The 26,856-nt window shown below is 42.3% G+C and overlaps 1 protein-coding gene across 2 annotated transcripts; it reads left to right on the forward strand.

Annotated features, from left to right (window-relative positions):
* Nucleotides 1-26,310, forward strand: LOC106583482 (serine/threonine-protein kinase 38). Of its 2 annotated transcripts, none has more exons than XM_014167712.3 (14): nt 1-155; nt 2,597-2,737; nt 10,393-10,444; nt 10,514-10,636; nt 10,880-10,963; nt 18,464-18,587; nt 18,959-19,113; nt 19,427-19,529; nt 21,650-21,711; nt 22,552-22,669; nt 22,823-22,946; nt 23,156-23,251; nt 23,367-23,461; nt 23,633-26,310. In XM_014167712.3, the coding sequence occupies exons 2-14, from the start codon at nt 2,607-2,609 to the stop codon at nt 23,794-23,796; spliced, it is 1,431 nt and encodes a 476-aa protein (XP_014023187.1). In that variant the 5' UTR covers nt 1-155; nt 2,597-2,606; the 3' UTR covers nt 23,797-26,310. The 2 variants fall into 2 exon arrangements, with proteins under 2 accessions (XP_014023187.1, XP_014023188.1); XM_014167713.3 differs by having other exon boundaries at nt 23,639-26,310.
* The last annotated feature ends 546 nt before the right edge of the window (nt 26,311-26,856 follow it).

The raw sequence follows: 26,856 nt of genomic DNA on the forward strand, positions 1-26,856 counted from the left end.
CCACCCGACCATGGCCCCGGTAAAGGCCCGGGATAATTTGGAACTCCGCGGGAGGGGCACTTCACTTCCCGTAATTACGAGTGGATACCGACCGTCATCAGACGAGGGGAGCAGATCCGAATTGAATTTCAACGATTAATGCCATAACGGAGGAGGTGAGAGTAACATTTAATTTGACAGTGATCATGTACACGTTGTAGATGTACCATACGAACGTTGTTTTATTGATACTTTGGAGATTTAGGCTACTTTAGGAAGTTGTGGTAATGTTAGATAACGTAAGAGTAAAACAAAGGCTCCTCTCTCTTGACTGACAATCACACTATGATCACATTAGTCTTTAATAGTAAAACAAAGGCTCTATAGTGTTTACTCCAAACGCTGTTGAGTTCCGTTGTGTACAACTACTGAAGTTGTTCATGCATCGCGGTACTTCCGTCTTGTGCGTGTGCTTCAAGTGATACAAATCGTGATAGCCACACACAGAGACACTCGTTTTAGATTCGGTTTGAAAGTACTTTGCTGTGGATACTTTGTCTCAAATTTCGACACACAAAATGAAGAAATCGGCGGACAATAAGTTCAAATTGAATTGTATTCAACATTCGCGAAAGAGACAGGGGACATATGTGTGTTTTGTCCACAGAATACCACAGTATGAGTCGTAATACCCATAAAACCTAGCGGTTAAACAAGGAACTGTTTTTCCATCATTCATTTTAGTTTGGCCACATTAGGAGCGATCTGTATTCCTCCATACAGGTTCTTTCCAGATCCTTGATATCCTTCGTCTGCGCTTATGGCTCCCCCCTCTTTAATTGAAACCACAGGTTTGAAATGGGAATAAAGTCAGGAGACTGAGATGAAAATTGCAAAATGTTGATTTTGTGGTGAATTAACAATTGTTTTGTGAATGGTGCCAATAATTGTATAGGTGACTACATGAGTGGACTAGAGAAGATCTACTTGAAGTGCCTAGGGAGTAGGTGTCCATTTGGAATCAAGCAATATTCATGGTTACAAGCACATATCCCACCCACCCCTTCCTCCGTGCCCTAACTTTTACAAAGTTTAAATATATTTTTGGTGCAATAATACACTGAGTCATATAAATATAGGCATAAGATTAGAAGCCTTTTGAAATCCCCTATACTAATTTCTGGTGGGGAAAAAATGGAGTTTAGTTTTCCCCTCCATCATTCCTGCTCTACAGCAGGGGTTACCAAACGTTTTCACTCAGGACCCTCTTCCAGCATTGGGGAACATTCTGCTGTTCACACCCCTCTTGTTGGCGGAGAGAAAATGTTGCCGTTTTAAGCACATTTTCTTGCAATTCTATACATTTCGCAATTTCTAATGTCTATTCATGTGATATTTGAGTGACTCAAACATTAGAACAAAATGTATAGGCAAAAAAAACCTAGCTTAAAACATTAGAACAAAATGTATAGGCTAAAAAAACCTAGCTTAAAACATTAGAGCAAAATGTATAGGCTAAAAAAACCTAGCTTAAAACAGAACAAAATGTATAGGCTAAAAAAACCTAGCTTAAAACAGAACAAAATGTATAGGCTAAAAAAACCTAGCTTAAAACAGAACAAAATGTATAGGCTAAAAAAACCTAGTTTAAAACTTTAGCTGATATGGGATAGTTGACTTGGACATTTATGACAAGTTATAAATAGCTCTCTAAGAGGAAAACTTGATGCACTACCCAAATTTGAAATTGCACCTTATGCATTCTCTTGAAAGTTGTAATAATAGTAAGTTGAAAGCTGGACTGAGTTCTTAAAAAATATAAATTGATATATATATTCAGTACCAGTCAAAAGTTTGAACACACTTACTCATTCCAGGGTTTTTCTCTATTTTTACTATTTTCTACATTTTAGAATAATAGTGAAGACATCAACACTCTGAAATAACATATGGAATCATGTAGTAACCAAAAATGTGTTTAACAAATCAAAATATATTTGAGATTCTTTAAAGTAGCCACCCTTTCCTTTGATGACAGCTTTGCACCCTCATGTTAATCACACTGTATTATTGATCTACTAGTGGAACACGTGAAAATATTTACCATCCATTTTACTGTGTTAAAATTGAATTAGAATTTAATTATGCAATAGTCATCACACTGTATTAATGATGTACTACCTGCCATTTTGTTTGTGGAAAACTTTGGTTATATGCACTCAAAGTTCACTGTAATATACAATAACCAATTATTTTACCCCATATTTTAAGTTGGCATAATAAGGGCATCTTTTCATGGTATGATATTTGAAAGCCACGAAAATTAATGAATCAATTTGGTATAATTTTTATTGTGAATTTGTGGTTCAATTTAGCGCCATCAGTTATGCTATCTATCACTCATATCCATCAGAGAGATGTGGTGACCAGCTGGAGGCTACAGAATAGGGGACATAGGGGCATAGGTCACTTTACACTAATGTGTGCTCCAATTTGTGTGTGTGTGTGTGTGTGTGTGTGTGTGTGTGTGTGTGTGTGTGTGTGTGTGTGTGTGTGTGTGTGTGTGTGTGTGTGTGTGTGTGTGTGTGTGTGTGTGTGTGTGTGTGTGTGTGTGTAGGTAGGTAACCATGGCAGCGAGGGGTCATTCCTCATGTTCCTCGATGAGTAATCACACCAAGGAGAGAGTGAACATGGCTATGGTGACCCTGGAGAACTTCTACTGTAACCTGATAGACCAGCATGAGGAGAGAGAGATGAGGTGGGTGTTCTGCACCATGCTCACACAAACTGGAACTCTGAAAAGCAAAGATGATTCCTGAAAACATGTCAGAAGCTGAGAAGGCAGCACAGTGGCTTGGCACAAACAAGAGGAGAAGAGAGTAGAGGTGTGACACATCACACGATCTCTCTCTGCTTAGAGCCCCACACTGCCTGGTGGAGGAAATGTTCCAGACACCGTGTGTGTGTGTGTGTGTGTGTGTGTGTGTGTGTGTGTGTGTGTGTGTGTGTGTGTGTGTGTGTGTGTGTGTGTGTGTGTGTGTGTGTGTGTGTGTGTGTGTGTGAGAGAGAGAATGTTGGAGGAGTGTAACTTTATCACACCATTTTTTTATGGAAACCCCTTATTAGGAAGAGAGTATGTGTATGGTTGAGAAAAAGAAAGAGGAAGGAAGAGAGAGACAGTGTTTTACACAGTTAGCTCAGGGGCTAGAAGCCGTTACAGAGGTCTGAAAAGGAAGTTATGCCCAAAGCAAACTCCCAGTTACAGCCAATGTTCCCTCAAATTTGTTTCGGCACTGAGCAAATTTAAGGTCTGCTGAGCGCAAACTTGAATGTGGTGAAAATTCTGTGCTACTTCAGCCACGCGTTTGCTGTGAACACTAAAGCTGTACCCGCATGGTCAAGTTGGCTACTGTGGGTATTTGATCATACCAGAGTGGCCTACCAGAGTGGCCTACCATCAAAAACGATGGAGAAAATGCATCCCATAACATTTTAACATGGAAATAGCTGTTGCATTTTACAGCCTGCAGTAGCAGCCAATATGTGGTGTTCAATGTAGACCTACATTCCATGAGACTTTTGAAAAAAACATCATGGCTTGACATTAACCTGTTTATTCCACTTGTCTTTCAGACAAGGAGGTGACTGAAAATGTTGTTGTGTTGTTTGATGCAAGAAGCCACTTTACAAAATAAAATGCGTCATTATTCCCATACCATTATTACAGAGACTCAGACAAATAATGCTACCTTCTGCCTATTGGCTATATAGCTTATTGAAGCCAGGCTCAAAATACAATCACTGTTCTTTACCTGACTCGCTTTTCAAAGATGGCTAGAAATGCACACGTTTTGTGATCTTGTAGGGAGCAACCACTCCCCCATTGCTGACCACAAATGATCTATGACTATGTTAATAACTTACTAACTAGCAAAGGTCAAATGTGCACACGTGGCTACATGTAGCTCTAGCTTTGATCTCAAAACATGCGAATCAACTCACGACTTCTCATGCTGTAAACACAGTCCAGTTCAAAGTGAATGGCACAGATCCATATATGGCAATGGTCTATTTGCATATAGGTCTACTGCAGGTGTTATTGGTTATGGCTTACCGGTCTGTGAAGAGTACAGGCCTCAGTTGTGCCTGTCAATGCAATAGAATCCTACTCTGTTCTCCTTACAACAAAAACTCTTGCATAGTTAGTTTTGCATGCTAAGTCTTGCGTAGTTTATTTTGTTTTGGTTTATTGCATTGAAAGTGGCTTTTATTGTGTTTTTTTTGTAACAGTATTTTTATTGGAGTTTCACAATTTTCACCCATATTAAGAGATACAACAACAAGGACAAGGCAAAAAAAAAAAACGCACTCACTTACACATATCCGTATGTATGCATGCACCCACACACACACCCACACACACACACACCCACACACATACACACCCACCATTTTCCTCTCCCCGCTCAGCGCTTCTCTCACCCCATCCCCCCCATTGCGTCTCTCAATACATACATTTAATCAAACATGAACAGAGAAAAAAAAAAAAATTATAATAATAATAAATAAATAAAATACAAAAAAATTAAAATACATGAAAATAAAGAGCTCAGTTTAAACCAAGAAGTTGAGTTCCCCACATGGAACGTACAGTGTAATTCTGAAATACATAGATCACCATTCTAAGAGAATCCTTGCAGCATAATAGCTGACACTTCAGGTTCTAGGTAATTTAGGTAAGGTTCCCATACTTTGTAGAACTGATCTGTCTTAGAATGCAATGTACATGTCAGATATTCCAGCGGTACCCATTCAAATAGTATCTTATGCCAATCTTTAATAGAGGGAACCTTATCACTAATCCACTGTAAAAGTATGTTTTTCCTTGCTGCGAAGGTGAGGATGTTGTAAAGCCTCCTCTTACCCACAGAAGTTACATGCCTACTAGGTAGACCTAACAGTAGAGAGACTGGGTCCAATTCTAGATCGACTCCTAGGATCTTTTCAATTTCTTGCAGAACATTAGACCAATATCTTTGTATTTTGGTACATGACCATAAACAATGTGTTAGGGTGCCTGTATCAGTTTTACATTTAAGACACTGAGGAGAGGAGGAAGAGGGGCTAAAAGCATGTCTGCGATTTGGGGATATATGCAATCTGTGTATTATTCTTAATTGAATTGCTCTAGTACGATTACATATAGATATTGTTTTTGCATATTTCCAAATGTCCTCCCACATCTCTTCATCAATAGTAACAGACAGTTCTTTCTCCCACACGTGTTTCACCCTCTGTGTATCGACAGCGGAAAAGGACCTTAAAGCATCATAAAGCAGACTTACAGACATTTTCCTTTGTGGGAAAAAAAGCATTCTTTCAATGACAGACATATCAGGGTTGCCAATTAAGGTGGTGCTCTTCAGAATATAATGCCTTACTTGTAGGAAACGGAAAAAGTCCTGCTTTGGGAGTTGATATTTCTCGACCATCTGCTCAAATGACAATAAAATCTTATCTGCAAATAAGTCATTTAGTCTGCGTATGCCCTTATTAAGCCAAACGTTAAAGCCAGCATCCAGCAATCCTGGAGCAAAATCTGGGTTGTTAAGAATTGGGGTAAGAGCAGAGGTTAGTTTGGACCTTCCCAGGAAACGTTGAACTGACTTCCATACTTTGAGTGTGTTAAGTGTAATGGGGTTGTTACAATTATCTTTTACAGACTTGAAACTTGTGAAAAACAGAAGATCCTGTAAAGGGTATTTTGAAAGAGAAGTCTCAATGTCTAACCAAATAGAGGAGTCATCGTTTGTGATCCAGTCTGAAATATAACATAGGTGGGCACACCACTGATAGAACCTGATATTGGGCAGATCCAAGCCACCCATAGAATTTGGCAGCTGCAATATTGCCATCTTAAGTCTTGGCTTGCGTTTACTCCATATAAAGGAACTTAGCCATCCATTTACATCCTTTATTACCTTATTGGAGAGTAATACTGGGATCATTTGGATTGGGTAGAGTAGCCTAGGTAAAATGTTCATTTTCAAGAGGGATATTCTACCCAACCATGAAATCGGAAGAGAGTTCCAGCGCTCCAGATCCTGTCTTATTGTGTCGAACAAGGGAACAAAATTGGCTTTGTACATTTGTTGGAATTTAGGAGTTACAGATATACCCAGATACGTAAAACCTGAGGGAGACCATTTAAAAGGGAAGGGGGGAGAAGTATTAGGTACAGAGTGAAGGTTACCAAGTGGCATAGCCTCTGATTTAGTGAGGTTAATCTTGTAGCCTGAGAATTCGCTGAATAACTCAATAATATTAATAAGAGATGTGATTGAAGTCTCGGGATTAGAAATGAATATCAGGACATCATCAGCATACAAGCTTATTTTATGGTGAACATCGCCAATGAGCAGCCCCTGTATAGCAGGCGTTGCCCTGATGGCCTCGGCCAGTGGTTCCATAACAAGTGCGAATAGGAGGGGGGACAAAGGACAGCCCTGTCTGGTACCTCTGTGTATAGGGAAGCTATTTGACCGTAGTCCATTAGTAAGGACAGCAGCCTGAGGGTCATCATATAAAACTTTCACCCATTTTATAAAGTTGTCCCCCAGTCCGAATTTATTTAGAGCAAAGAATAGGTAAGACCACTCCACACGATCAAATGCTTTCTCAGCATCTAGGGAGAGCACAAGACCATCCATAGCACTTCGTTGGTAGACTTCAATTACATTAAGAAGCCGTCTGACATTGTTACATGACCTACGTCCCTTAATGAAGCCAGTTTGGTCTCCTTTCACAATTAGCGGCAGTGAGTCCTCTAATCTTGTGGCTAGAATTTTAGAAAGCAATTTTCTATCCACATTCAGAAGGGAAATTGGTCTGTACGAGGAACAAGACTCCGGGCATTTTCCCTTTTTGAGAATAAGTGATATGTTGGCTTCTCGCAGCGTTTGGGGGAGCTGGTCATTTGAAAATGAGTGGTTAAACATATCACGCAATGGCTCAAGGATCAGGCCATGGAATTCTTTATAGAACTCACTACAAAACCCGTCCGGTCCTGGGGCCTTACCATTTTGCAGATTCTTAATTGCGGACAATATCTCTTCCTCGGTAATAGGGGCATTAAGGAGAGACCTCTGTTCTTCGGAGATAGTAGGGAGCTCAATCTTAGAAAAGAAGTTCTCCATTAACTTGGCTGCGTCATTTGGCAGTTCTGAGGCATAAAGATTTGCATAGAATTTCTTAAATGAGTCATTTATCAATTTATTTTCATATAAATGATTGCCATCAGAATCAGTAATAGCTGCAATTGACTGTGAGTCAGCTCTCTTTTTAGCTAGGTACGCCAAGTACTTTCCTGGCTTATCGCCATGTTCATATAGCTTTTGCTTGACAAATCTAATTTTCTTTTCAGCGTCCTGTGTTAGGAGGGAGTCCAACGTTGATCTAATGACTGATATTTCCTTTAATAGGGCAGGAGTGGGAGTTTCAATGTAGTCCTTCTCTTTAGTTCCTAATTCACCCTCTAGTGTTTTTTGCTTTTCACGCTTTTTCCGCCTCTTAGTGGCTGCGTATGACATAATCAGACCCCTGGCGTACGCCTTACAGGTTTCCCAAAGGAGTGAGGGGTTATCTGTTGATTGAGAGTTAATAGAGAAAAATGCCTTAAACTCTGTAATAAAATATGATGTGAATGTATGGTCTTTAAGAATGGTTGTATTCAACCTCCAGTGTCTTGACTGATTGAATGCCCCGTTGAGTTTTATGTCCAGGATCACCTCCGCATGATCAGATATGACTATGCTTCCTATCCTAGCGGATAAAACCGACTGCAGTGACGTCCTGGGCATAAAAAAGTAATCTATTCTAGTCTGACATCCATGAGGTGCAGAGAAAAAAGTGAACTCTCTGTTGGAGGGATGAAAGGCTCTCCAAACATCAGCATACCCCAGATCGTCACAAATAGCCGTAAGTGACTTAGCTTGAGGAGAGAGTGAGGCTATACCACTGGGAAGCTTATCAATAAGGGGGTTCAACAAACAGTTAAAATCTCCTCCAACCACTGCCGTGTCTGAGTTTAATTCTGAAAAGTCTAGAAATACCTTAGTGAGGAAGTCAGGGGGGTGGGCAGGGGGGAAGTAAATATTCATTATGGAAATGCTCTGCCCTTGTAAAGTACCATTAATTATAACAAAGTGACCCAATTTATCTTTCACACACTTCAAGACCTTAAGTGGTAGGTTCTTTTTCACAAGAATTGCTACACCTCTACTTCTGGATGTAAATGATGAGAAAAACACTTGACCATACCCCCCTTGTTGTAATTTCAGATGCTCCTTATCATTCAAATGAGTTTCTTGTAATAGGGCAATATCAATATTTTCTTTTTTCAAAAAGGACAGTATCTTCTTCCTTTTAATGGGGTTATGGCTCCCTCTAATGTTCCATGTACATATACGTAATCTGTTACCTGCCATTGCGCTTTGACCATTCAATATCCAGACTGAATCCTACTGTAAAAATGGGGTGGTACCTTTTTCCATGTGTTGAACTCTCCTCTATCTCACTGAGCGTAAACAAACGATATGAACCCTGAACTCGAACTATACTAAACCCAAAAATTAAACATGAAAAGATCCAAAAGGGGGTTTTCCCACTAGCTAACATGCAGGGGATTTCAACTCTCCAATGTAGACTCTTAAGTCCGCATTGCCACTCAATAGCCTCATCCTTTATATATGTGGAAATTAAAATCAATAGAAGATTGAGGCTATTCCACCTAAAACCAAGCCTGGGCACCAATATAGGTTCACACATATCTCAGTCTGAGCTAAGGCGGCAGTTACTTTAGCAAGAAAAATAATAACAATACGAATGTCACTGAACAGGAGCACATGAGAACTTACACCCCTGTTTCATGATCAGATTAAAAATAAAATAAGACGTTATCCAATGCTGCGGAGGTGCAGCTTAAGGTTATTTACCCGAGAGAGTCAATAAACGCAGCAGCCTCTTCAGATGTGTAGAGTTTTTTAGGCGATCCGTTGACCATAATCTTCAATGTGGCCGGGTACAGCAGTGCGTAGTCGATCTTCATTCTCTTGAGTCGGGCCTTCACCTCATCAAACGCTTTGCGCCTTCGTACAACTGCTGTGGAATAATCATTGAAGAATGAGACCTTTGGACCTTTACGTTGACTACCATCAGAACCGATGTTTCTAGCCGCATCCATGACGCGCTGCTTGTCGGTAAAGTTGTGGAACTTTATAACCACTGGTCGTGGGCGCTGATTGGGACCAGGTATCGGTGCTTGAGAGCGATGTGCTCTGTCTAGCTTCACCCGACCAGCCTTAGTGTCCATTTGTAGGTAGCCAGGGATCCATTCCTCAAAAAATTTTACTGAACGTGTCCCTTCAGAATTTTCCGGGAGTCCCACAACACGTATATTGCATCTGCGTCCTCGATTATCCAAGTCGTCAATGTGCTCCGCCATTTCGCGCACCTGTTTCTCAAGTGCTTTTATCTTAGTGTCCATGGATGTAGTTGAAGTTTCCACAGTAGCAATTCTTCCTTCCGCCTCATCAACACGTTTGACAACCCTCTGTAGTTCAGCTGAATGGCCTGCTATTGCTTCCAGGACCGTTCCTATCTTAACATCGATCACTTTAGTAATGTTATCCGTCATCCTTTGAATCACCAGGTCCGTTGTGCCTGGATCTGTAATGTTGTTAGATTCGCTAACGTTAGCTAGCTCCTCCTGCACATCTACATGGATGGCGGTTTTGGTCGACTTCTTAGTAGCTCTGTTGGGCATGTTGTCGGAGATTTTTGAGAAATAGTCGCCAAGACTCATTGTAGGGTAACTTATTTAGCCAATTCTACCACTTTTTCAAGCTAGGAGATTAATGAAAGAATATAAATTTACGAATACCGCGTGAGCTCGCTGAAACACCGTGTTCTCTCTACGGCGCCATTTTGTTCCCCCGGCTTTTATTGTGTTGATTCGAACACAATTCCCACAGTAAAGGGAAACGTTGATAGTGTTAATTAACGGGGAAAACTCTAGAAAGTTGAGTGCAGTTCAATCTCGTGCTTCTCTACGCGGGCTGCTATTTCTTCTGCGGGGCAGTCCCGGGGGAGCTGTGCTCCCATGCTCGCATGCAGCTTAGAGGGAACATTGGTCACAGCTCAACCTACCCACCAACGTTTATGGTTTGTTTCTCTTTGAGAATGTATGAATGGGCCATTCCAATTCTGTTACCGTTCCTCCATAACTGTCCTGTAGAAGTTATGGAGATAGTGTAGTGATCAGTATAGAGCTGCAGGTTGGGAGGTGTCTTCCTGAATCAGCATATTTCAACCTAACCTTTGCCTCTTGACCCTCAACCCCTATTTTGTTGCCAGGCAACAGAAGCTGGAGATGGTGATGGAGGAGGAGGGGCTGCCTGATGAAGAGGTGAGTATAGTTCTAGCAGTGTCACGTGCGCACACACACACACACACTTACACACAACCTGTGTTGCAGAAGCGTATTCGGCGCTCCCAGCACGCGCGTAAGGAGACAGAGTTTCTGAGGCTGAAGAGAACCAGGCTGGGATTGGATGACTTTGAGTCCCTCAAGGTGATTGGTCGAGGAGCTTTTGGAGAGGTAAGCATACATGGAGCTATTAGAATTCTAACTAGGTTATTATTGTGTAATTAGTTTCCATTTTACAATGTTACCATAGTTACCATTTCACAGTCTGAACATGAAAACCGCACAACTGCCTAATCCACTGTTTCAGAAAATGTATTGATGACGATAGTGTAAATGCCCTTGCATTGGCTATGACCTCGTGAACTTCTTGCTGCCATGTTGGCTCAACTTTGACCTTTGTCCCCTGACTTCCAGGTGCGTCTGGTCCAGAAGAAGGACACAGGTCACATCTACGCCATGAAGATCCTGCGCAAGGCCGACATGCTGGAGAAGGAACAGGTGTGTGTGTGTCTCTCCCTCTCGGTCTCTCTCTTTGTCTCTCCCTCCGTCTCCCCCTTCTGTCTCTCCGTCTCCCCCTTCTGTCTCTCTCTGTCTGTCTCTCTCTCTCTCCGTCTCGCTCTCTGTCTCTCAATACAATTTGCTTTATTGGCATGACGTAACAATGTACATAAACTTAGTTTGGAGATTTACAATATTGTCAACGAGACAAGAGTAACAACGATAACCAAGGGTGAAAATAACCACACGTTGATCAGTAACAATAACATAGAGGACGTGAGCAGGTTGGTCTGTCAGACACTGTCCCTAGTGCGCTGCCAACCCACAGCTCTCTGCGTCCTCCCCCAACAGGACGGGTAGCCTGTCCTCATCAGAGAGCTCTTTGAAACCTTGAATAAGGGTTTCAAATTTGGGGAAAATACACTCTCTAATTATTTTATATTTGTAAGAATTTTGTCAGGAAATGCAGCTCTGTCTCAGGTTCTGCTGTTGTGCTGTGGTTGCACAGCCTTTCCTCTACAGGGAGCCAGGTTTTCCTGTGTCTACTCTTCTCAATAGCAAGGCTGTGCTCACTGAGCCTGTACTATGTCAAGGTTTTGATCAGTAACCATGGTTAAATAGTTAGCCACGGTGTACTGTCCATTTAGGGCCAGACAGCACTGCATTTTGCTTTGTTCTTGTGTTTCCCAATAAGCAATGTAGTTTTGTTTTGACTGTGTTGTAATTTGATTTATTCTGATTGACTGGATGTTCTGGTCCTGAGGCTTCAGTGTGTTAGTAGAACAGGTTTGTGAACTCAGCCCCAGGACCAGCTGGATGAGGGGACTCTTTTCTTTGCTCAGCTCTTGGCATTGCAGGGCTTGGTAATGATATGAGAGGGGTCACTGTATTTTAGATGTTTCTAAAACTTATTTGCTCTTTTTCTAGTTTTTATTATTAGTGGATATTGGCCTAATTCTGGCCTGCATGCATTGTTTGTGGTTTTCCTCTGGACATGTAGGAGAATCTTACAGAACACTGCATGCGGGATTTCAATGGGGTGTTTGTCCCATTGGGGGAAATCTTGTTTTGCAAGTGGACCCCACACCTCACTGTCTTATGTGAATTTCATTATCAATGTTCATAAACTTCAATTAATCTACTCAGTCTGCAAACCAGAGTTTGTAAGATTCTAGTTGAATGAAACAGATGAGAGTCCCAGCTTACAATAGTCAAAATGTTTATTCACGAGGGTACTCTGAAGTTCATTATACAAAGACATCCATTTTATAGTTCACTTCCTACCTATGCACATACATCCACACAAACAGTAGATATCCTACGCACATACATACACACGAACAGTAGGTGAGTTGTGTGCTTCTCCAGAGTTCTCACCACTGTGTATCACTACCCAGCGCTGTCCGTTCCATTCCCCTGAGATTAGAGAAGCCTTGAGAAGTACTCCCTGTCCTATCATAAGTTTCTCAGAGTTCTAGCCAGGTCGAGCCAAACACAGTTTTAATTGTTCTCAGTATTTTCTTCGGCACACACATACACACATTTATCTCCCTCCCAGTCCAAGCTAGTTGGACTTATGTTTAATACTTTAATTATTCATTATACATGCTACATAAACAACTAATTACTAATTAGTTACGTTTCAGGGTAGAATTATTTAATCATTTTCTTTAAACATATAAAATATTTTATCACTGTCATAAAATGCAATTGGTTCAATGACACATTCAATTAGTTTTAGCCAAATATTAATAGGTATTTCAGTTAGTATTTGCTTATTTTTTATTTTTGTAAACTTTTTACCCCTTTTTCTCCCCAATTTCGTGGTATCCAATTGGTAGTTACAGTCTTGTCTCATCGCTGCAACTCCCGTACGGACTCGGGAGAGGCAAAGGTCAAAAGCCGTGCGTCCTCCGAAGCACAACCCAACCGAGCCGCACTGCTTCTTGACACAATGCCCACTTAACCCGGAAGCCAGCCGCACCAATGTGTCGGAGGAAACACTGTACACCTGGCGACTGTGTCAGCGTGCACTGCGCCCGGCCTGCCAAAGGAGTTGCTAGTGCGCCATGGGACAAGGACATCCCTGCCGGCCAAACCCTCGCCTAACCCAGACGATGCTGGGCCAATTGTGCGCTGCCCCATAGGTCTCCTGGTCGCGGCCGGCTACAACAGAGCCTGGATTCGAACCCAGAATCTCTAGTGGCACACTTAAACCACAGCGCCACTCAGGAGGCCTGAATTATTTACTTTTTAATGGCGTAGAATGCCCTGCGTGCTTTCTCTCTCAATTCATTCACTGCCTCATTTAAGGTGTCCAATTGAGCTTATTTTTAAACCTAAGTAATTGCAGTGTGTGCAGTACTATATATATTTTGTACCAATTGAGAACAAATTCCCTGAGATCTGGATCTTCTCTGGAAAATCATTATTTTTGTATTTTTGGGGTTTACTGCCAGGTCCCAGGTCTGGCAGTACTGCTCTAGCAGGTCCAGGCTCTGCTGTAGGCCATGTGCTGTGGGTGACAGCAGGCACAGGTCATCTGCGAAGAGCAGGCATTTCACTTCTGAATTGTGGAGACTAACACCAGCGGCTCTGGATTTTCTAGAATAGTGGCCAATTCATTGATGTAAATATTGGAGAGTGCAGGGCTCAGATTGCAACCCTGGCGAAGGCCCTGGCCCTGGTTAAAGAATTCTGTTGTTTTCTTGCCAATTTTAATGCTGCACATATTAACAGTATACATTGATTTAATTATGTCATATATTTTACCCTTACACCATTTTCAATACTTTTGTAGAACAGTCCTGTATGCCAAATAGAGTTAAATGCTTTTTGGAAGTCGATAAAGCAAGTGTATATTTTGGTATTATTTTGGTGGACATGTTTATCTATCAGGGTGTCTAGGGTGTAAATATGATCGGTCATGCAATGTTTTGGTTTAAATTCAATTTGGCTTTTACTCAAGACATTGTGCTTATTAAGGAAGTTTAGAACTCTTATAAAACTACAGAAAACCTCCCCCAGGTTACTGTTCACACAAATGCCTCTGTAATTGTTAGGGTCAAATTTGTCTCTGTTCTTAAAGATTGGGGTTATGAGTCCTTGATTCCAGATATCAGGGAAATAACCTACATTCAGGATCAAATGAAACAGTTTTAATAGAGCTAATTGAAATGTTTCACTAGTGAATTTGAGCATCTAATTTAGGATGCCATCAGGTCTGCATGCTTTTTTAAATTTTGAGGGCCTGAAGTTTCTTATGGAGAATCTGGTCAGTAATTGGGGAGTCCAATGGATTTTCATTGTCCTTTTATAGCTTTTAGTAGTCCATTCAACTTCTCATGAATTTGGCGTTGTTCTGCGTTTTCTGTCAATTTGAACGGTGTTGTAGAGTGTTTTAAAATGGGTTGTCCATTTTGTATCGCTAATTCCTCTAGTTTCGATTTTTATTTAGGTTTTTCCAATTTTGCCAGAAGTTGATGTGTTTATGGACTCCTCAATTAGTGTCAGCTGTTTGCTGTTGTACTGTGCCTTTTTGGTTACGAGTGTACGTTTATAGAGTTTTAAAGTCTCACAGTAATTAAGGCGAAAATCACTATTATTTGAGTCTCTGTGCTTTTGGTTGGATAGTGTTCTAAGTTTTTTTTCTTATACTTTTACAATCTGCATCAAACCAGTTGTCATCTGTGGTCTTTTTTGGGTGTTTTTTAAAATCGATTTCAGTTGTGCTTCTTTTGCAGTTTGCCTGAATATATATATATTTTTTTTTTACTGTGAGTGGGTGTGGTATCCAGAAAGTTATCTAAGAGTGTTTGGATTTTTTGGTTACTGGTTGCTTTCTGGTATTTGTCTGGGCTGTGAATGTGTGGTTATTTCCATGTCTGTTTTTTTTGAGGAACAAGGTAATTTGGCTGTGATCAGACAGAGGTGTTAGTGGCTTGACGGTGAATGAGCTGAGAGAGAAAGGGTCCATGTCTGTAATCATATAGTCTACTGTGCTGTGGCCAAGAGGTGAGGAATAGGTGAATCTCCCCAAAGAGTCCCCCCGTAACCTACCATTGACAAAGTACAGACCCAGGGTTCTACAGAGCTGCAACAGATCCCTTCCGTTTTTGTTGATGGTGCTGTCATTGTTGTTTCTATGGGGGAGATTAAGACAGTTAGAAACAGTATGGCCTGTAATAAAGCTGTCCCCTCGTGTGGTCGTTAGATCAGGTAGTGTTCCTGTGCGCGCATTTGTGTCCCCACAGATGAGCATATTTTCCTGAGCCTGGAAATGGCATGTCTCTTCCTCAAGGGTGGGGAAGATCTCCTTTTTCTCAGTTTTAACCAGATGTGATATTTACAAGTTTTGAGGGGATCAATTAGATTTAGTAGTTCGGATTTGTACCAAATGATCAATCCTCCAGAGTCTCTGCCTCTATTGACAGAGCTGTGTTTCTGTGACGGCACAATTACCTCTCTGTAGCCTGTGGGACAGTGAGTGACAATGTCTCCCTTCCACCATGTCTCCTGCAGAATGATGACGTCAACATCTTTAAGATTTAACTCCAGTGCTAAAGTCTTCAGTCCAAAGGTTGATGAGTTTCGGCCCTGAATGTTCCACCTGCTAACTGATTTCATGTTTCAAAAAGAAAGAATAGCACAGTCAGAACTACAGTTACTACTAAGTTGTTCAGAGTGAGATAATGGATAACAGAAAACATCTAACTCTTTTTCTTCTTCTTCCTATTCACTGAACAAGGTGTGTGTGTGTGTGTGTGTGTGTGTGTGTGTGTGTGTGTGTGTGTGTGTGTGTGTGTGTGTGTGTGTGTGTGTGTGTGTGTGTGTGTGTGTGTGTGTGTGTGTGTGTGTGTGCGAACACATTAGTGCAGATGTATTGGAGGAGCTGTTTAATCTCACTCAAGCCTACAGGGTTCTGCTGTCCTCTGAGGGCCTCCGTGTAGCTGCGCTGGTCCTGCTGTTGGGCCCTGTGGAGGGGAGGGGGGCCAGGTCTGGGCCGGGGGTGCTCCCTCTCTGGTCTGGTAGAGGTGGAGGTCTGGTGTGGGGTAGTAGGCTGGGCCCGGTCCAGTCTGGCTGCGCTGATGGAGGTGGTGATGCTCTGGTGGTGGGTGGGGCCTGTGGGGTGCGCTGGGTCTGGTGGGGCGTTGAGGGACCTGGGGCTCCTTGGTGGTGTAGGGGTCTCTGGGTGGTCCTCTGTCCAGTGCGGCATGGGGTGTTTGTCTACCAAGTGCCACGTCCTTTAGAGACTTGTCAAACATCCCTACTGTCTGCTTCCTCAGGTGGGAGTGGTCGTGCAGGTGCTTCGGGGTGATTGTTGGGTGGTGAGCAACGTGCACATTTGGGAGTAGACCACACCCTCTGGTGATGTCAGCGTTGACTTTCTGAATGGTACGGGGATGAAAGTCTTTGCGGGGCAGCAGAGTGGAGATGGTGATGTGGGAGTTGGGGAACCACTCAGAGGCCCTCTCTGCTACTCTGTTGACCAGGCTGCCTACTCTCTCCTGATCCTCTCGCAGGTTGTTGGTGCCGCTGTGAATAATGATGAGGCCTGGTGTGCCAAAGTCAGACTGGGACAGGATGTGGAGTGCATTCGGCATTTTTGGGCACCATATTTTGGACACCTTATGGTGGGGGAAGAGTTTATCCTCTTGGATAAATTTCCCATTTGAGTCAATGAGGATGGCCACCTCAGTGGGTTTTACCAGAGTAGTGGGTTTATGGTCTGGGGCTGGGGTACACAGGGCCTGTGTACAAGGAGGGGTATATGGGGGTGTATTAGGGGGGGCCAGAGAGCTTCTCTCTGTTGTAGGTGTCCCCATGTGAGCCTGAGCAGAGATAGTGTTGTCTGGCTGGCTGCTACTGCCTGAGCAGAGATAGTGTTGTCTGGCTGGCTGGCTGCTACTGCCTGAGCAGAGATAGTGTTGGAGATAGTGTTGTCTGGCTGGCTGGCTGCTACTGCCAGAGCAGAGATAACATTGTCTGGCTGGCTGCTACTGCCTGAGCAGAGATAACGTTGTCTGGCTGACTGGCTGCTACTGCCTGAGCAGAGATAATGTTGTCTGGCTGGCTGGCTGCTACTGTCTGAGCAGAGATAACGTTGTCTGGCTGGCTGGCTGCTACTGCCTGAGCAGAGATAACGTTGTCTGGCTGGCTGGCTGCTACTGCCAGAGCAGAGATAACATTGTCTGGCTGGCTGCTACTGCCTGAGCAGAGATAACGTTGTCTGGCTGGCTGGCTGCTACTGCCTGAGCAGAGATAACATTGTCTGGCTTGCTGGCTGCTACTGCCTGAGCAGAGATAATGTTGTCTGGCTGGCTGCTACTGCCTGAGCAGAGATAACGTTGTCTGGCTGGCTGGCTGCTACTGCCTGAGCAGAGATAGTGTTGTCTGGCTGGCTGCTACTGCCTGAGCAGAGATAGTGTTGTCTGGCTGGCTGCTACTGCCTGAGCAGAGATAGTGTTGTCTGGCTGGCTGCTACTGCCTGAGCAGAGATAGTGTTGTCTGGCGGGCTGGCAGCTACTGCCTGAGCAGAGATAACATTGTCTGGCTGGCTGGCTGCTACTGCCTGAGCAGAGATAACGTTGTCTGGCTGGCTGGCTGCTACTGCCTGAGCAGAGATAACGTTGTCTGGCTGGCTGGCTGCTACTACCTGAGCAGAGATAGTGTTGTCTGGCTGGCTGCTACTGCCTGAGCAGAGATAGTGTTGTCTGGCTGGCTGGCTGCTACTGCCTGAGCAGAGATAACGTTGTCTGTCTGGCTGGCTGCTACTGCCTGAGCAGAGATAACGTTGTCTGGCTGGCTGCTACTGCCTGAGCAGAGATAACGTTGTCTGGCTGGCTGGCTGGCTGCTACTGCCTGAGCAGAGATAACGTTGTCTGGCTGGCTGCTACTGCCTGAGCAGAGATAACGTTGTCTGGCTGGCTGGCTGGCTGCTACTGCCTGAGCAGAGATAACGTTGTCTGGCTGGCTGGTTGCTACTGCCTGAGCAGAGATAACGTTGTCTGGCTGGCTGCTACTGCCTGAGCAGAGATAACATTGTCTGGCTGGCTGCTACTGCCTGAGCAGAGATAACATTGTCTGGCTGGCTGGTTAATAGCTACTGCCTGAGCAGAGATGATGACTTTTTAAGGAATGAAAAAATAATAAACTAATCAAATAAAAAGGAAGTTATACACACAACTGAAATATTGTTTTTATTGATGTCTGCCCAGTTTGGACCTGACAGAGACAATTGGAAAATTGTCAATGTTTTGGCAATTGCATGTTCAATATTTTTGCCTTTGGAATTCCCATAAATAAAATCTGAAATAGTTTTAATGTCATTATTTCTTAATTCATTTAATGTTTAAAAATAATCGTAACCAAAACTCTTTTTTTGAAATAATCGAACCGAAAACGAGCCGACCTCAAAAAGCACTAATCGCTCAGCGCTGCTGAGTGTAGAGAAAATATGTGTGTTAATTCTGCAGGATCTGTGTTGTATTTCTATGTTAGGTGGGCCATATCCGGGCTGAGAGGGACATCCTGGTGCAAGCAGACAGTCTGTGGGTGGTCAAGATGTTCTACAGCTTCCAAGACAAGATTAACCTCTACCTACTCATGGAGTTCCTACCTGGAGGTCAGTGGAGGCTGGTGGGAGGAGCTATAGGAGGATGGGCTCATTGTAATGGCTGGAATTGGAATATATGGAACGGTATCAAACACATCAAGCATATGAAACCACATGTTTGATACCGTTCCATGCATTACATTCCAGCCATTACAATGAGCTCATCCTCCTATAGCTCCTTCCACCAGCCTCCTCTGCTGGAGATGTGTGTGTTATGTGTCTCTGTGTGTGTGTGTGTGTGTGTGTGTGTGTGTGTGTGTGTGTGTGTGTGTGTGTGTGTGTGTGTGTGTGTGTGTGTGTGTGTGCATGTTTGCAATCGTGTGTGTGTTTGTTAGTTTGTGTATGTGTGATGCTGATGGTCTGTGTGGCACCCCCTGCAGGTGACATGATGACATTGCTGATGAAGAAGGATACCCTGTCAGAGGAGGAGACTCAGTTCTATGTGGCTGAGACGGTCCTGGCCATAGACTCTATACACCAGATGGGCTTCATACACAGAGACATCAAACCTGACAATGTACTGCTGGACTCTAAGGTACACATACACACTACATGGTTGAAATGACATCATTACAAACAGGTTTAAATATGGTTGAAATGACATCATTACACACAGGTTTAAATATGGCTGAAATGACATCATTACACACACACAGACAGGAGGATGACATCAGCATTATAACGTGGTGATCTGTCTGTCGACTCTGTCTAGAATCATAAATCCACACACACAGTTTCACAGTCGCCACAGGAAGTGTGATTTCAGAAACACTCTGGCGTTGTCACACAGTATTACTGAAACATCCCCAGGAAGTAGTGTAGCACAACTAACTGTGTGTGTTTTCCAGGGCCATGTGAAGCTGTCAGACTTTGGCCTGTGTACAGGGTTGAAGAAAGCCCATCGGACAGAGTTCTACAGGAACCTCAACCACAGCATCTCCAATGACTTCAGTGAGTACAACAATAAAACCATACTTGATTCATTTCAGTTGATAAAACTATACAACTTACAGTGTACAGTGCCTTCAGAAAGTATTCACACCCCTTGACTTTTCCTAGCCTGAATATAAAATTGATTGAATTTAGTTTTTTTTTGTCGCTGGCCTAAACACACAATACCCCATAATGTCAAAGCGGAAGAATGTTTTTTTTTATATAATATTTTTTTTTATTACAAGTTAATACAAAATGAAAAGCTGAAAAAAGTATTCAACCCCTTTGTTTACGGCAAATAAGTTCAGGAATACAACTTTGCTTAACAAGTCACATTATAAGTTGCATGGACTCAATAATAGTGTTTAACATGATTTCTGAATGACTACCTCATCTCTGTACCCACACATACAATTATCTGTGAGGTCCCTCAGTTGAGCAGTGAATTTCAGACACAGATTGAAATAAAGACCAGGGAGGTTTTCCAATGCCTCGCAACGAAGGGCACCTGTTGGTAGATGGGTAAAGAAAAAAAGCAGACATTGAATATTTTTTAGTTTATTTATTTAACTAGGCAAGTCAGTTAAGAACAAATTCTTATTTACAAAGGTGGCCTACACCGGCGACGCTGGGCCAATTGGGCACCCAATCACGGCTGGTTGTGATATAGTCTGGATTCAAACCAGGTTGTCTGTAGTGATGCCTCTAGCACTGAGATGCAGTGTCTTAGACCACTGTGCCATTTGGGAGCCCTTTGAGCATGGTGAAGTTATTAATTACACTTTGGATGGTGTATCAGTACACCCAGTCACTACAAAAATACAGGCGTCCTTCCTAACTCAGTTGCCGGAGAGGAAGGAAACCGCTCAGGGATTTCACCACAAGGCCAATGGTGACTTTAAAACAGTTACAGAGTGTAATGGTTGTGATAGGAGAAAACTGAGGATAGATCGGCAACATTGTAGTTACTGCACAATACTAACCTAAATTACAGAATGAAAAGAAGGAAGCCTGTACAGAATACAAACATCCATCTTGTTTGCTAAAAGGCATTAAAGTAATACTGCAAAATATTTGGCAAAGCAATTCACTTTTTGTCCTGAGTACAAAGTGTTATGTCTGGGGCAAATACAACACACAACACACTCTCCATATTTTCAAGCATAGTGGTGGCTGCGTCATGTTATAGGTATGCTTGTAAAGGACTGTGTAGTTTTCCAGGATCAAAAATAAACTAAATGGAGCTAAGCACAGGCAAAATCCTAGAGGAAAACCTGGTTCAGTCTGCTTTCCAAACACAAGGCCAAATCTCTACTGGAGTTGCTTACCGAGGACAGTGAATGATCCTGAGCGGCCGAGTTACAGATTTGAAAATGTTTGTCTAGCAATTAATTTTGAAAAGGACAATGGGAAAATATTGTACAATCCAGGTGTGCAAAGCTCTTAGAGACTTACCCAGAAAGACTCACAGCTGTAATGTCACACCCTGACCATAGAGAGCCTTTTATTCTCTATGTTGGTTTGGTCGGGGTGTGACAAGGGTGGGTAATCTAGGTTGTTTATTTCTTTGTTGGCCTGGTATGGTTCCCAATCAGAGGCAGCTGTTTTTCGTTGCCTCTGATTGGGGATCATATTTAGGCAGCCATTTCCCCACTGTGCTTTGTGGGATCTTGTTTTGTTTTTGTGTAGTTGCCTGTGAGCACTCCAGAACGTCACGTTTCGTTTGTTCTTTATTGATTTGTATTTGCTGAAGTTTCACTTTATAATAAAGATGTGGAACGCTACGTACGCTGCGCCTTGGTCCAGTTCTTACGACGATCCTGACATGTAATCGCTGCCAAAGGTGATTCTAACATGTATTGACTTAAGTAAATTATACATTTCTGTATTTTATTTTCAATAAATCTACAAACATTCCTAAAAACATTTTGTTCACATTTTCATTATGGGAAATTGTGTGTAAATGAGTGAGAAAAACAATCTATTTAATTAATTCTGAATTCAGGCTGTGACACATCAAAATGTGGAATAAGTCAAGGGGTATGAATACTTTCTGAAGGCTCTTTATTTGTCATGATTTGTCACCTATGTGTGCAGTTGTAATTGAGGTGTGCCTGAGACTAATTTTTTCTTTACAGCGTCTCAGTACATGAACTCCAAGAGGAAAGCAGAGACCTGGAAGAGGAATAGACGACAGCTGGTGGGTGTCATGGAGCTCTGACTACCTTCAGTCACTACTCAGCTGGAGGATCGGTCTTTACCTTTAACTTCCTCATAAACACAACAGGGATGACTAGTATAAGGTTTCACAATGACCTCTGTTTTTTAAACGTGTTGGTTGTGTTTATTTACTCATAGGAAAAAGTGTTCTCTCATGTGAAAGAGTATAGCAGCTCCAAAGAAAAGGCATTTTGTCACGCTAGAGAGCCTGTTCTGTAGAGACTAGAGTCTCTGGATGAAGTGAGGAAGGCCAGCATAGGAGCACAGACACACAGTACAGTACATATCTGGTGTGCAGGTGGTTGGAGTCCTGTCCCTGTTAGGGGATATACAGCACACTCACTCACTGTTACGTCAGTTACATTTCCGCAGCAAGTGTATGGCATCGTTAGAGAAACTTCTGGGGTCGACTCTATTTTCATTTTGTCAATTCAGGACTTTGCTGGAAATGCAAATTTAACTTGTGAGCTACAGGTTGTTTTACTGTCTGTGCTCTCTGCTCATCTCCCTCCCTCCTTTCCCCCCTGTCCTTTCCTCTCCCTCTCCTTTCCCTTCTCTCCTCTGCCCTCTCTCCTTTCCCCTCTGTCCTCTCCCTCTCTCCTTTCCCCTCTCTCCTCTCCCTCTCCCTCTTCTTTCTCCTCTCCCTCTCTCCTTTCCCCTCTGTCCTCTTCCTCTCCTTTCCCCTCTCTCCTCTCCCTCTCCCTCTTCTTTCTCCTCTCCCTCTCTCCTTTCCCCTCTGTCCTCTCCCTCTCTCCTTTCCCCCCTCTCCTCTCCTCTCCCTCTCCTTTTCCCTCTCTCCTCTCCTCTCACCATTTCTCAGGCATTCTCCACTGTGGGAACTCCAGACTACATTGCCCCAGAAGTGTTCATGCAGACCGGATACAACAAGCTCTGTGATTGGTGGAGCCTGGGGGTCATCATGTATGAGATGTTGATTGGTAGGAGGGATATCTTTTGATTGGAAACACAGGCCCTAACTTAAGAGTGGCATTAGTAACTGAAACCTTTGTGTAAATCATGCATTGATGTCAGTTTGATGCAAGTTATGATTGAATTAGGATTGCTGTCTAAATGTCCCTCTCTCTCTCCAGGCTACCCCCCGTTCTGTTCAGAGACGCCCCAGGAAACCTATAAGAAAGTGATGAACTGGAAGGAGACTCTGGTGTTCCCTCCAGAAGTACCTATCTCAGAGAGGGCCAAGGACCTCATCCTCAGGTCAGCACCAGTACTACATATCAACATGTTGAAAAATACAGCGAGATGAATAAACATTCTGTAGCTTACTGTTGCATGTTGCTCTTGAGAAGAATGAACATCAACTAAATGGTTACAATGTAATCTCAAGCTAGTTCTGTATCTATGGCAAGCACACTTCTATATCCCTCTGTGGTTCTCAGGATCTAAACGTGTATTTTACTGCTTAGGTTCTGCTGTGAGGGAGACCATCGGATTGGGGCGACAGGAGTGGAGGAGATCAAGAGAAACCTGTTTTTTGAGGGAGTCGATTATGACCACATCAGGTACACAGGGACTACATAAAACAAACTGTTTATATCTAAATCAATAAGGTTTTTATACCTCAGTGGTCCAAAAGTCCAGGCCTCACTACAGTTTTGCGTTTGTCACCCATCACAGGGAGAGACCTGCAGCGATCCCCATTGAGATTAAAAGCATCGACGACACGTCAAACTTCGATGAGTTCCCTGAGTCAGACATCCTTTCACCCACAGGTGAGAGAAAGACAGACAGTTTCAGCAGAAACTATTTTCCTCTGTCCCAGTTGATTATTATTCTGACTGTGTGTGTGTGGTTGTACAGTATACCCTGTGACTATAAAGCTCTCTCCCTTTCTCCTTATCTATTCACACTCCCTCCTTCCTCTCCCTCTTCTCTCTCCCAAGCTGCAGCTGCAGCAGCACCCACCAAGTCCCCAGCAGCAGCAGCTGCAGCGGAGGCTGACTATAAGAATAAGGACTGGGTCTTTATCAATTACACCTACAAGCGCTTTGAGGGCCTGACAGCCAGGGGAGCCATCCCTTCCTACATGAAGGGAAGTAAGAGATGAACTGTGACCCTATAACTTGCGCTGCAATGGCCCCCTGAACCGCTCATCTTCCCGCAACACCCAGATGTCTTCATTTCACTGTTCTATTTCATATTACCACAAATATGAAAAAAGCAAAATATCAGTTTATTTCGACAGTTCAGTTAGGCTGTGTTTATGGGGCAAGTATATTCCCTGCAGGCCTCCTGAACCAGGATTCATTATACCCGGTGAATAAATGGTTGTGACCACTGTTTGGCCTTTCTGCGAATGTAAAACTTGATCTTAGAAACCGGGATAGCAGCTTTGATTGAGTAGGACCCAATGTCTCAAAGCTGAAGCCTGGCTCTAACTTTCCCAGCAGCACTGAACAGCCTTAGAGCTGCCCCCTTTGTGCCCCTCCAGAACCTTCTCCCCATTCCTCTCCTCAACCAGTCATACTGTTCATAGGAAAACGTCTCTACTGTTCTCTGGGAGCTGGCAGGTTCCCAGCAGTCTGTATCACTTCCCCTGTGATGTCATCAGATCACTGCTTGCCTTCAAGGGAGGAGTTAGAAGATTGCTATTTTTAGGGTTCTATTTTGGGGATTTTTGTGATGTTAGTGAGTGAGAATTTTCAACAAAGGACAGAAAATTCCGTTGTGGTCTTGCTACTCCTCTAGAAATATAAGCAAGAACCACTTCTCCTTTACTGCCTTTGTTGTGCCCAGTTATCTTTCTTCTCTAATTGTGTATAATACAGACATTTTCAATAAGGTTGATTCTAAATGCTGTTGGTTGAAATAGTGTTAGTTTTCAGGGATATAACTAATGCTGGTTGTGTGTGTATTTTGAGCTGTCTGAATGACACTGCCTTGAAACAAGTTAACATGTCTATTTCTGTGCCTTAACCAAAGAACTACAGGAGCTGTACATTAGTTTAACATTTGAATCCCCCCCTTTTTTAATGTCAAGTTGTTTCTATGCATGATGGAAAGATCTGGACTTTCGCTCTCACAACTTACTTACTTGATTTTTTTTTACAGCTTGTCTTTCTAAAGCTGGTATTTAAAGAAAGGATTCTTATTTTAGTCTTCAGTTTTTTTCCATATAGTATTTTTAACTCACAAAGGTACCACTGTTTTATGAATAACGCTGGTTATTCATTAATTTCGTGTACATTTTAAAACTTCCCTAAATATGGAATTTCAACTTTCACATATCTGTGTTTATAGCACTTTCAGGTGTGTGTGTGTACATTTGGTCTCACTTTACTGGAGTAACTACAGGAGAATTTACTAGAGTAACTACAGGAGACTTTACTAGAGTAACTACAGGAGACTTTACTAGAGTAACTACAGGAGAATTTACTAGAGTAACTACAGGAGACTTTACTGGAGTAACTACAGGAGAATTTACTAGAGTAACTACAGGAGACTTTACTAGAGTAACTACAGGAGAATTTACTAGAGTAACTACAGGAGACTTTACTAGAGTAACTACAGGAGAATTTACTGGAGTAACTACAGGAGACTTTACTAGAGTAACTACAGGAGAATTTACTGGAGTAACTACAGGAGACTTTACTAGAGTAACTACAGGAGAATTTACTGGAGTAACTACAGGAGACTTTACTAGAGTAACTACAGGAGAATTTACTGGAGTAACTACAGGAGACTTTACTAGAGTAACTAGTAAATCATCTAATTACTATACAATCTGGTAGTAGTACATGTAGCTATGGAACACTAACCATTTGATCTAAGGCTTATAATCAAGAGAATACAATGCTAAGTGCTATGTAACTTCTTATACTTAAAGGTAATTACAAAAGGTAATTCCCATATAGTTACCCTGTAATAATACTTTTTTTGTAAAGTGTTGCTAGAATTATTTTTCTTTCCAGATGGACGACTGAATGACGTTGAAGTGTAGTTTCACTCATTCTAGTTTTCACTCGAGTGCTTTAAGGTGTTTTTATCGCTGGAGAAGTAAGCCCTGAGCAGCTGCTTAGAATGATAGACGCATAGGCTGCGTTTACACAGGCAGCTCAATTCTGCTATTTTTTTCACTAATTGGTCTTTTGACCAATTAGATCAGCTCTGAAATTGATTTGATGTGAAAAGAATCTGATGTGATTGGTCAAAAGACCAATAAGTGGAATAAAGATACCGATTGGGCTGCCCATGTAAATGTAGCCTTACTACTGTAGTGCTGTTTGAAAAGGTACACATGACAAACAGGCGGTACAATACTTACCATTATGTCTGATGTGTTTAACAGATGTATCTTATATTTGTTGTCAATGCTCACACCAAGCTGTTCCTTTTGAACAAGAACAAATATCCATATGCAAATGACTACATGTATAAACCACAATAATTTCTCTGCTGGATGACACAGTATACTATGCATAGATGTGAGCATGTGTGTGTCTGAATACTTCTGTATGAGGTTTTGAATGTTTTCAGCTCAACCACATTTCTCTGCAAAGAAAAGCTTTAAATGCTAAAATGATTTCATCATTCAATAAAAGTTTCTTACAACTCTGTGGCATACTGTCTGTGGCTTCATTTGTATGTTTGAGGACAGCCATCCCTTATGAGATGTCAACATTAGGGTCTATTAGGCAAAACACAAAATCATAAAGTTAGTTCAGTCAATATATTTATTCAAATTTCCAGTGCAGCTGTGAAATTCTTGAAACAAATTCTTTGAACATAACCTTAAATAATACTGAACGGCGAACTTCATATAAACAATGTACAAAGTATAAAAGGAAAGAAACAGCACACAAACGTAATCTAACATATGGGGGTGGTGGTGGGTAAAGTATTAGTAAGACAACTGAACAGATACACACTAGGCGGTCTGGTTACATGCTGTAAACATCCTTGTCCAAATCCGTTTGTATGTGTGCATACATGTACAGATGTAGGATCTTAATTTGACCAGTATTGTTGCAGCAACAGGATTTGAACATACACTTTTCCGCCGATGTAATGTTGCTTGATCGGTGGTTAGGCTATTACCTGGCCAAAATTAATCTACATTAAAAGTACAAAACTGTTCATTAGTGTGGATTTCCAGTGAATGCATTTT

The sequence above is a fragment of the Salmo salar genome, chromosome 22 (assembly GCF_965601325.2).
Source record: "Salmo salar chromosome 22, fSalSal1, whole genome shotgun sequence".
In the NCBI taxonomy this organism is placed as follows: Eukaryota; Metazoa; Chordata; class Actinopteri; order Salmoniformes; family Salmonidae; genus Salmo; species Salmo salar.